The sequence below is a fragment of the Caretta caretta genome, chromosome 4 (genome assembly GCF_965140235.1).
Source record: "Caretta caretta isolate rCarCar2 chromosome 4, rCarCar1.hap1, whole genome shotgun sequence".
Lineage (NCBI taxonomy): Eukaryota > Metazoa > Chordata > Testudines > Cheloniidae > Caretta > Caretta caretta.
In genome coordinates, this window is record NC_134209.1 from 46,657,689 (window position 1) to 46,670,052 (window position 12,364).

Consider the following 12,364-nt stretch of genomic DNA (forward strand, 5'->3'; position numbering starts at 1 on the left):
ATGCCAGGAACTAAAGACATGTCTACACTACAAAATTAAGTCATCCTAACTTACATCAGCGTACAGCTGCCATAGTAATTACATCACTTGTACATGTATACACTTTGTTCCTTGTGTTGGCGGTGCATGTCCTCACCCGGAGTGCTTGCACCGATTGAATTGTCAGTGTGGGGAATTGTGGGATGGCTTCTGAAATCCAGCAACAGTCAACATTGTCTACACTGGCACTGCATCGACCTCAATACATCCACACTGACGGTATGCCTCTTGTGGAGGTGGAGTTATTAAGTCAATGTAGCAGGTGAGTTACGTCGGCGGGCGCGAAATTTTAGTGTAGACGCTTAGAGTTAGGTCGACATAAGCTGCCTTGCATTGACCTAACTCTGTAGTGTAGATCAGGGCTAAGTGTTTGCAGAAACACTGGTCCAGTGACTCACGCTGGCTGAGTGTCTGCAATTTAAGACTCTTAGGCCAGGTTTACACTATAAACTTACGTCGGTATATCTACGTCATTCATGGGTGTGAAAAATCCAGTTATACTGACCTAACTCCCAGTGTAGACAGTGCTATGTTGATGAGAATGCTTCTCTCATCAACATAGCTACTGCCTCTTGTGGGAAGTGGATTGACTACGCCGATGGGAGATACTGCACCACTGTAGACCTGCTCTTAGACTGCCTGCAACCTCACAAAATTAGAAAGAAACTTGGAGAGCAGCAACTGAGACCTGCAGGCTGGACTGACACAGGAGGGGAGTCACTGCCAATTAAAAGGTGTTGGGACCCGTGCACGTACCGAAAAAACAATAAAAAAAAAAATGATGGCGCTAGATAGAAAAGTAGTTGAGACATCCTGGAACCATGCTGGTGGTGTTAGTGGAAAGAAGCAAAGAGAAGGAGCTGTAAGCCACCAGAAAATACCTCCCAGTGGAAAAGCTTTGCCAAAAGCCAAAGAACGTTTTTCTCTGTAATGGCTTAGGATTTATTAGGTAAAAGGCATATACAGGCCTTTACGGTGTGCTCTTGGGGTTGGTGATCTGAGTTTCCTCTTAGAGAATGCCAGAAAGAGTTTTATCATGTATCATCTCTTTACCAGACAAGACTGTTTAGTGAAATGTGGAGAAACTGCAGCTGGAGAGAGAGGGGGCTCAGGGATAGTGCAGGGAAATTGGCTTTACTTTACTGGTTTCTGTCCAGTTGCGTAAGGCCCATTTGAAACTGACATTTGTCCCTTTTCTGGAAAGCACTTGAATAAAGGAACTTTAAAATGCCCAAAATGAGATCAAGGTAAAAATGGCTGCAGACTTTAATGGCAGACAAGCCAGGTCAGGGATCAGGCAGACCTAACTGAACTTGGAAACAGGGTGAAATCATGGCTGCCCTGAAGACAATGGGAATTTTGCCATTGACTTCAGTGGGGTCTGGTTTTCATTCAGGGCATTTCTCTCTCTGGTTGCAGGGTGAAAAGCAAGAAAACACTTTGAAAAATAATGTTTACATCTTAGGAGAAGAAACACTGGTTTTGTAAGAGTGAATTTTCCTGTTTGGTAACATGTCATTACTGTTTAATGTTCACAAATATTTCTGTTTTTATTAAACAAACATATAGGATTATGGAAGGAAAGACACACAGTAGAGGCATTTCTGTGTCCAAGTCTATAACCAGCCCCGCAAAGCATATTTGTAAGTGCATAGATATGGGACTGCAACTTTACATTAATGACAAAAGTGGGTGTATCAATAAAATAGTGGCACTGATGCTGCAGTCTTAAGTATGCAAGTTATTCAACTGGGATTACTTGTGTGACCAAGGTTTGACAAGATCCAGCTCAGTATTTTGTATTTTACACTTGTAATCTTGCACGAGACTTGTGTTAGGGGTGCAAGATCAAGAACTCAAAAGAGAAAATTTCTAAAGATGAGGCGGTGACTGCAGAGCCACAGTAATTATGTTGGTAAAGCACTGATTTTCACGTTCTAAGGGCTCATTTCATATTCTGTTTTTTCAAATTCGAATAGTGTCAAGTTGCACATCTTATATATTTTATATAATATGCATTAATAACAGAGTACTAGAAAATATGACATTTGTGCAGAGTGGCTCTGTTAATGTTTAGAAAACACCCTGATTTGCATGCTTCATTTTGCAACCTTAATGGTGTGTTAACACTAATTGTTTAGATTTAATTTCCTACTTTTTAAATAAAAATACTAAAGAGATAATGGGAAAAATTATATATATAAAAAGAAAATCTAGGGGAAAGCTATTACAATTTATAAACTTCTCAAGGAGAGTGTGTAAATTCTGGTTGTGCACTTCTTCAGCCCATAGTCTGATTATTATTTTTACATAATATTTATATTACAATAGTGCCCAGAGGCCCCTGTGAAGGTTAAGGCCCCATAGTGCTATGCGCTGTACAAACAAATTCAGGGACATAGTCCCTGCACTCAACAGTTTACTATCTATTTTATTATCTGCAACCCATGCACAGTACTTCTAATTTTCAGCACCAGCTTGGGCATATGGGCAGTCCAGGAAAGTAGGAGAGCAATACCCCTGAGTGTGTTCCTTAGCTAGAGGCCTATGTAAGCCTTAAACAAATGGTATTAAGGTAAATCTGAATTCAGAGACCAGGATTCAGGCTCACCGGATTCAGGGTCACCTGGACTTCTCCTGGGCTGCCACAGGTAAGAGCAGCCCCTTAGAGCTATGCCTAAAAGAATAAGATGGTTCTTTATAATTTGGCATCTTCGGGGACCAACCAAGTTTCCAATGAAATCAGTGGGAAGCTTTTTATTGCATTAACTAGTAGTTGGATCAGGCCTTAAACAGAGTAAAAGGCAAAGCAGCCATATAATGAGTTAGGTACAAACAAAATTTATCATTTGTCTTGTCTACTTGGGCTTTAAGCAATTCAGCACAGGGACTGTCTTTCTAAAATTTTGTACAGCATCTAACACCACTTGTATTATCCGTCTTGTCTCATTGGACTTACCTTTGGTTTACCTTGTAACAAACACCGTAGCTGTTAACTGCTATTCACATATTGGAAGTCATGCATCCTATCCAATAGGAGCCAGCTGTTTAATTCAGCATAGATACTGCTGTCTAAGCTACTGTTAATGTTTCTTTTATTTACTTTGAAGCTGCTTAATTACAGAAGATAAACTCTTCAGGATTTCCCTCAAGGATATTTTCACTTCCTGTTGCTGGAAGTGAAAAATAAGTGAACAGTAGTGCCAGCTAAGGTGTGTGTTGTCTTTGTTACAAGGGAAGCATGCCATGTTTGGAATTCTGTTGCGTGAGAACTGTTAAAGTACACTCAGTGCCAGTGTCTATGTCCCACACCATCCTCTTCTGTTTGTGTAATGGCATTGGATTGAAGGGGAGAAGCACAAGGGTGCCTAGTTGTAACACCTAAATCAAAGACTATGGAGATATGGTTGACACTGTGTACTGCAGTTAAGTAGGGCCCTACCAAATTAACGGCCAGGAAATCTGGTCTTTTGTGTGTTTTTACCCTATGCTATGTAGATTTCACAGGGGAGACCAGTGCTTCTCAGAGCTGGGCAGCCAGAGATTGGCAGCTGTTGGCTGGGTGACTCACTCTGAAGGCAGTGCCCTACCTGCAGCCACGCAGAAGTAAGGGTGGCAATACCATACCATGCCATCCTTCTGCGCTGCTGCCTTCAGAGCTGGGTGGCCAGGGAGCAGCGGCTGCTGATGGAGCATTCAGCTCTGAAGGCAGCAGTGCAGAAGGGTGGCAATACCATACCATCCTTACCTCTGCACTGCTGCTGGCAGCCGCTCTGCCTTCAGAGCTGGGGTACCAGCCGGCCGCACAGAAGTAGGGGTAGCAGTACGGCCACTCCTCTATCCTCCCCCCCCAACAATGACCTCGTGACCTCCCCACAACTCCTTTTTGTTACAACAACCTGAAATTTTCATTTAAACATCTGAAATCATGAAATTTACAATTTTTAAAATCCAATGACCGTGAAGTTGACCAAAATGGGCTGTGACTTCTATAGGGCCCTTAGTATAAGCAATGCAAAGTTCCTATGGCCTCTCTTTCTCTCTAGTTCGGAACATAATACTTTGCATTTCTCTAGTGCCTTTCATAAGATCTCAAAGTGCTTTTCAGATGTTAATTAATTCTTTAATAAAGCCTCAAAAATCTTTGTAAGGTTGGTATTCTAATGTCCATTTTCTCTGTGGTGAAACTGAGGCATAAAGAGTTTAAATTACCAGCTGAGGTAAAAATAGAACAGAGATCCTCTGACATGCTGTCTTGTACTTTGGGTACTTAGAAAAATCCCAATTATAAGAATACATATTTACTAATAGAGTTATGTCACTGGCCTCCTGATCAGAAAAGGCCATCTGAGTGCACAGTCTCAAGGGAAGTCAAAAAGACCTCTAAGTCTTATAAAACAATAACAATGGATGACTTCAACTAACAATATATGAACTGGTCATGTGTCACAACTGGACAGGTTTAAAGATGCACCTTACACAACACCTCACATTACTGTTTCTGGAACAGCTTGTTGTAGAGCACACAAGAAGGAGAGGCTATTCTCAATTTAGCCCTAAACAACACGCAGGAAATGGTTAAGTTGAGCCATTATATAAAAATTACCACAATTTAATTAAGTTCAACATTTTCAAGGGAAGAATTATACCAAAAATTAGCTCTGCAACACTAAAATTTAAAAAGGATGGCTTCCAAAAATGAGGAAAGTAGTCAAAAAGATCAAAGTATAGAAATTAAAAGTGTTAGAGTCAGCGTGGAGGCTAATGGATACAGTAACAGTCGCGGAAGGAATGCAGACCCCCCAAACAAAAATGAATCAGGACGGCAAGGGAAAAAATATGGTTAAGTGGCAAGATGTGACTCAAAGAGGCGTTCTTCAGAAAATTGAAATAATTTTTGCATTGTGTAGCAGGAGGCAGTTCACTGGCCACTGGTACACATTTTGTATTTTATTAGATATTAGTTTTTGTGGTCTTGTGTCCTAATATGAAAATAAATTATATTTATACCGTTTGGGCTGCTGTTGACAGAACAAGCTGCAGAGTGTAAACAGCCCATTTGATTTTCCTTTTACTCAATTCTCATGCCCATTTCCTATTGCTGTGTGGGAATTGTAATTGTGGATCTTATAATAAGTCTGTATGAAAATAGCAATGAATCATGGTTCCAAGAAATCAAATAGCATTCTGAAGACTAGGATCTGTAGCTCACGAAAGCTCATGCTCAAATAAATTGGTTAGTCTCTAAGGTGCCACAAGTACTCCTTTTCTTTTTGCGAATACAGACTAACACGGCTGTTACTCTGAAACCTGTAAGGCATTGGTATCAGTTTATAGCACTGCCTGACATCAGTTAGGATCTCAATAGGATTTGAGTTCGTGTTTCCAAAAGCGAAAGGCAAGTCTATTTAGCACACTGGCCTCCTGGTCTTTCTTTTCTTGATATCCTGATGACATTGTTCTCAAGTTTGTTTTGGATTTCTGTTTAGCTAGCAACTCTTCTTTTTCTGATCTACAGAGATGTTTTTACTCTGACTCTGCAGGGCTTTGCTATCACAGTGTTCTTGGGAAGTTTTATCTGCTGGCTTGGGGTTATATAAACTTTATTTCAACAACGTCAACTGAGACGTTGGGTTCAAATTTTGCTGTCTCTTTTTTTGTAGTTTAACTGTTACAGTAAATAGGCAGATGACCTGTAATGGAAGAAAAAAGAATTCCAGTGAAAACTAATACTGTACATTTCATTTGATTATTTTACACCGTGCATCAAAAACCGGGATCAATCAATAAGGAATTTTCCTGTGCTTCCTTCGTTTTGTTTATACAAACACCAGCTTGACCTTATAAGTTTTTTGCTGACTATAACAAGACCAGGACAAATTACTTAATATCTCTTTTGTGTTCTTCTCGGGAGGAGTGTGTCCTATTCTGAACTCTGGAAGACTTTCTGCACAAAATTCCATCCAAAAAAATCTGACAGTTTCTGTGACTCCACACACCAGCTGTATTTTAAAATTACTTTTTTAATATTAATTATCTGAAGCTGCTAACAGGTTTTTGCTTATTGTATTAAAAACGAAGAGTGCAATCCTGATTCTATTGAAGCCAATGACAAACCTCGCACTGAATTCAGTAGAGCAATGATTTCACCTTACCTGCTGGTGAAAATAAACATTAATACTGTTGCTGTTTTTCTTATGACTAAATTCTTTCCAGCAAGTGACTGATGTGTTGTGGAACCATTCTGATATCCATTATGATGAGTTGTTTGGGGAACATTCTATTGCAGGCTCTTCTTTAATATCAGTAGTATTTTCTGTCACATGCTTCTATGGTAATATATTATATTTGAAAAGTAGCAGTTAACATTTCATGTAGCATCCAATACAATTATTAGCCATTGAAATATTATCTTTCATAAAAGTTTTGATACTGCTTTGTAAATATAACCATTGAAAGTTCCAGCCAGTGCCATAAAGTTCTGCTGATTGTGGAAGAAGTACTGTCACCTTCACCTCCTTATACAGTAGATTACAGATGGACTGCTACTTGCAATGCACTGGAAAGTGAAAATGACCTTGTCTTAATAAAAAGTAGCATGTGCTGTATTGTTCATTCTCTCCTCACCTTCTAATTGCCTCTAGTGATCAGCAAATTAAATTTATTTGATACAACTAGTGGAGACTGGCTTCTCCATTGACTGAGAATGTGACAGTGTTATTACCTAAAACATTTTCAAAATGTAAATATCTGTCTCCGTAGGCAGATGAATGTCCCACAGTAAAACAAGCATGTCTAATGCCTAGTGGTCACAGATTACCTCACTGGTTTTTGAGCTACTGCCATGCCTAGGGGAGGGCTTATTTAACTTGGGTTCATTAATGGAGGTACTGAATCATTCCCTTAGGCAACTGGGCCATGCCCTCTTCCCTGCCAGTGTCACCTGTTTTGGGGGATGGGCAGATTATCTGTGCATCCCTTGGTGGAGAGGTGTTGTGTGGAGACATGGACATACTTTCCATTATTGGAAGCCCTGTGCCCTGAAATTCTGAGGGGCAGAATCTGGCTTAACCTGGAGATGAATGGGTGCTTGTGCAGTAATTACAAGTCTTTAATTGTGCTATGTACTAGAGAAGGCATCCCAGTCTGTGCTACTGTTCTTTCAGTAGGTAATGTTAGGATAATTCTTTTTTTTTAATCTGACAGCATATTTCCTCATGTAATTCATTGCAGATACACAACTTTTATTAGCTTACACTGCAGGGTGAATCTGAAAACCCGTTAAATTCCTAAGCGATAAAAGTTATGTGCACTTTCACCTCTTCCACTGTTACATTGCTTGTTAGAGGTGTATATAGTTTTTGCATGAAGGAGTTCTGCAGAAATGCATTACAAGCGGCTTGCTGTTTAGAGAACATTAGAGGAACTAAAGAAACAGTGGTAAAACATATGAGTACAGTGTAAGAAAACTGACTATTTACATATTATATATCTTGTATCCTATATGTACTTTAGTGACAGAACTGAAGAAATTTGCCTTTGGTATATTTGTATATTTTAATATAGTCTTCATAGTGAAATTCTGATTTAATTGCAGTCAGTGCGGGGTTTGCCTTTGACTTCAGTGGTGTCAAGATTTCAGCTTCGGTTTTTAACTTGTGTAGAAGGTTTTGTTTGTTTGTTTTGGGGCAGTGTTATTTTATAATATTGTTATTTTATGTCTTTGGAATGCTGCACATGGCTATCTAAATAAACTAAAGAGGCGTTCAGTGAAGTTCAAAGGTAAAGAAGTATCTAAGCCTAGGATCTGGCTATTCCTAGTGATTACCAAAAATAAAATGGCTTGTGAAGTGAACATTTTGTTGTTCAGTACTGTTAACGCCAGTTTTATAAGAAGAAATTATCTGTTTCTCCAAATCCCTAGTTCTCTACTCTTTTGTACTTATAGCAACCTAATAAAATATCTTTTCCCTTTAAAAACCCCCTCTATTTACAGTTCCTTCCCTTCTTTGATTAAGACCAAACCTCGTATTCTGGAGTTTTGTTTAGGGCTTTATTCATATGTTGCATATATCTTATTCTTATGCATTTGCATGCACCTGAGCTGATTTTTCAAAATACGCAGCTATGTGTACCTGTCTATCTGAGATCAGATGCAAGTCTGCTTCTATATGTAAACGATATTTGTTACCTTAACAAATTAGGAAAGAATCTCTTGACCTGTGATATTGGCTGTTAATATAAAGGCTTTAATTAAACCCAGACTGGGGAGAAATTTAATATTAATAACTTTCAAAATATCAGTTATGTAGTCTGAATCACTAGGTTATTATACCACCTAATTTCCAAAATTCAAATGCCTCGTGAAGCACTGCTAAGCTGTTCAGTGACTGACAGACAAATTTCCAGTATGCAATGGTAATTTTATTCTGATGCTTGTTTTATGATGCTTAAGTGCAAATTTTTGTTTCAACAGGATCTTCAAACATGGGTGAATGGTGCTAATGAAAATGGCTTTGTCCTTGTCTCATTTGGAGCGGGAGTGAAATATTTGTCAGAAGACATAGCAAATAAATTAGCATATGCCCTGGCAAGACTTCCTCAGAGGGTTATCTGGAGGTAAGAACTACAGTATAATGTGTTTGAGGTAGATTTGAAGGTTTCTTACCACATATTTGGGCTGTCCTGGTTTGGAGGCAAATTGAATTTGGGACACACAATGTAGATAGGCAGGATAGCAGGAGGCAATTAATTCTTTCATGAAAGGTGATATTTATTGTCCTTTCTTAACCTCCCTCCCCACTTTCTCACAGAAGCAGAATTTGCAGCACTGTCCTTGTAGTCAGAAACACAGCAGTCTCCTAGCAGAGTGCAGTTCAGATTATATTCAAGCACTGGGATGTAAGCTAGAAAAAAAGATAGAGCAATATGAGGAACTTCGTGAGGGTATGTATAACATTTGAGGCTTTTAAACATCACTGCTAGCTAAAGACCTCATATTAGGAGTTGGGAATGACATTATCCTATTGACTTCATGTTGGGGATGGGGCCAGGGAAACAAACATGACAGGAAGGAAGGAGAAAGGGGGGCTGTGTGTGAACAAGAACCTTTGTTAAGGTAGGAAATTCCTGTTCTCTGAACTCTCTCTCTCTCTCTCTCTCTCTCTCTCTCGCCTCCATTTGTTTCAATCTGTCTGTCTTCCTTGCCTGCAGGTCCCTGTTGTTTGTATTGCTCCATATCCTTGTCTTTATCTTGCCTGTTAAACACAAAGAAGGAAAGAGAAATATCTCTCCCTTTGCTTGACTGGAGTGATTAGGAGATCCCATGGATGTGGAGATTCCTCTGTCTAAGCATAAGGCATTCTCACCATCTCCCCCAGATCTCAGACTTACCCATAGGTACTTGAATTCCTTAGCTTGCTGTGTAACAATAGTTAGGTAGGAGTGGGTGAGAAATTCTGCATTTCTAGCATCTCCTGGTTTGAGCTAGAGAGCCACTCCTTTACTATCCGTGACAGCACTTTTGTTGAATGCAAAAGTTTAACAGCTCACAGCAATGCAACACAACAATTTAGAACAGGAAATTAATAATAATAATCCTGAATCTCCTTTCTGGAGTCTGCTCAGGATGAGGGAGCAGCACTTTATTTCAAATATATCAAATTGCCCTTCTCCAGGAGTGGAACATTTCATTGTCTTCTGGTAGCTGTTGTTCCTGCTGTCATTTTTAATGAACATTTGTAGTTATGTATGCTTTATGTATTATGTATTATTAATTATTATTATTATTATTACTAAACAGCATTGAACACAGTGATCCAGTGTTCTGGCCCCTCCCTGTCCCTTTCTTTATGTTGAAGTTTTATTTTTGTCTCAAAAGTGACAGACTGCACGGTATTCTAAAACAGAATTGCCCGTAAGAGACAAGACACCAAGAGGGCACAGATTATTTAGAAAACAACAAACAGCCGGAGCATAATGCTTATCACTCTAACTCACCCTTCCCTTTGGGAACTGTTGGTGTTCAAGAAGGCTGGAGGTTCCTGCAGCAGTCAATTTCAGCTTGAGCTGGTGAAAATGGACAAGGACACAGAATAGACCAGCTCTGCCCTTTCTCCCAGGGCAGAAACCTCCCAGTCTCCTATGTCAGGAGACTCCCTGATCAGCCTCCTTAGGTGATCACAGACCCCTACCAGCTGACTTGTTGCCAGGTGACCTCTTTCCTGACAAATTAGTTCTCCTGGGCAGGGGCCAGAATTTTGTGTAGGGTTCTTCTGTTTGTATAAAGAACCATCAAGATTTAATAATCCTCTATTGTTAGCCCTGAGCCACTGCCCTTGGAATTTCAGCCCAACATGGAGATAAAACCCCACATTCAAAATGGATTTTTCAGCTTGATAAAGATACATAGAGAGCGTACCCAACAGCAAACAGAATTCATCAGCTGTACATAAACAGATTCTGCAAGTCATCACACACACACACATCTGTAATTACAGAATAATCAAAGTGTAAAGCACGGTAAAAATAGTATAGTATGTGAAGCGTGGTTGCAGGATTCTGCATATCTTACTACTCACCATTATTCAAAACACTATTTTGGCCCTAGTCCTGCAAAAAGGATATTTATGCTCCCACTGGCCCACTGTTAATCATGGGAGGAAAGTATTTATGATGTTGTCCACCTGGCTCATGGGAACCAGAGACTGCAGTGTAGTGAAGATATTTCTTAAAAAAACAAAAGTATATATTTTTGATACTGTCCTTTCAAAAGGCTTCATCTGAGTCCAGTGTATTTCAGCAAGGGCCATCCTTATTCTCCTCCAAAAATGTTCTTATCAATTGTTTATATGACGATACGAATTGGTGTTTTGAAAGGTAACATTTTGGTCATATCTCGGGGAGCAATCATAGTAGCAGCTACTGTTATCCTCATAAAACATTTTGTTGTTCAGAACATACAAACACCAGCCCTTAGAATCAAGGCAGATATTATCATGCATTTTTGAACATGCATATCTGATTGCCATTCATCTTAATGAGGGAAGGTCGGAGGCAAATGAATTGTCAGTCAAGGCTGCTATCACTGAACTAGACAACTCTCTTCTTCCTCGTTCTTTTTTGCCTGCAAGCATAAAGATCCACTGTCACCCATCTCACCTGTCCTCTCTCTCTTTATGTCTTTGTTTCTAGACCTCATGGATAAAAACTAGAAGAAAGAAAAGAGAGAAGTGAGAAGGGAAAACCCAGCAGGCATAAGAATCTATAGCAGAGTATCTTATCCATGGAAGGGAGAGTGCCTCAAGCCAGGGCTTCCCCTAAATTGGCTTTACAGGGCTTGGATCATGGCTTGATTCACTGTATGTGGATCATAGCTGCCTAACATATATTACAGAACCACTAGGATTCTGATTCTACTGAGTGGTTGCAAAACCCTCTTGGCCTTTAACATAACCTGCCCCCTATCTCTTAGGAATGATTGCTACTTGTCCTGACAGCAGATCCAGAACTTAAATTGCTGTAGTACTTACCTTGTCAGTCTTTCACTCATCTTTTTCCATCTCTCATCCCCATTTGCATCTTTTGGAGTCCACAGAGTTGGGACAGCGAACCCATTTTATCTGAAGTCATCACTGTGGTCAGGGCAATCCAATTCCTGAAGGACAACTTCTTGCAAGAAGTTACAGATGGAAGATTCTCTTTGAGCCTTGCCAGACAATGTTTTATTGGGTAGTCTTAACAAGGGATTCAACAATTGTTCTTTCAGGGTAGCAAGATACCGGTACCGAATATTTAATAGTGTTGAAATCCGTACAAAATCTGTGATGTTGGTTGAACTGTCTTCTTATATTTACCTTTTTTCAACAGATATGCTTTTCTTGTTTTGCCTCCTGCCTCCTCCTTTCATCCTTTACATTCACATTTTCTCATTAACCACCAGTAGCTTTTGGTTTTATTGCTCTTTCTTGGGAATTTTATTGTAGAGGAGTTAACACTCTCCAAATACAATTTTTATAGATTAAAAAAACTGAAAACCAAATACAAGCTTTTGCTTGTTATTTTCAACAGTCAGATGAGTCCATAATAAAAATACTAAAGTTTACACAGTATCATTCAGACAGAAGGATAGATTAAATGTTTTAGAAATTGGAATCACTCCTCCGGCCAAAGAAATGCATCAGCTCTTGGAGTGAAATATGACAACTTAACACTATGCAATAGTTTAGGACAGGAGGTGAACAAGTAAACCTTAACCAACTGACACTGAAGGGGAATTTTTTGGTAGTCTGAATATAATTACCTTTATTATGGGTTCACAGTTGCA

General features: G+C 39.4%; 1 protein-coding gene across 2 annotated transcripts in view; it reads left to right on the forward strand.

The window, feature by feature from the left end:
* Window positions 1-12,364, forward strand: part of UGT8 (UDP glycosyltransferase 8) — a 72,296-nt gene that overhangs the window by 46,771 nt on the left and 13,161 nt on the right. For both annotated transcript variants that reach the window (XM_048847284.2, XM_048847285.2), the window contains exon 3: window positions 8,516-8,658. In XM_048847284.2, coding sequence (XP_048703241.1) covers window positions 8,516-8,658 — 143 coding nt within the window. The remainder of the gene's footprint in view (window positions 1-8,515; window positions 8,659-12,364) is intronic.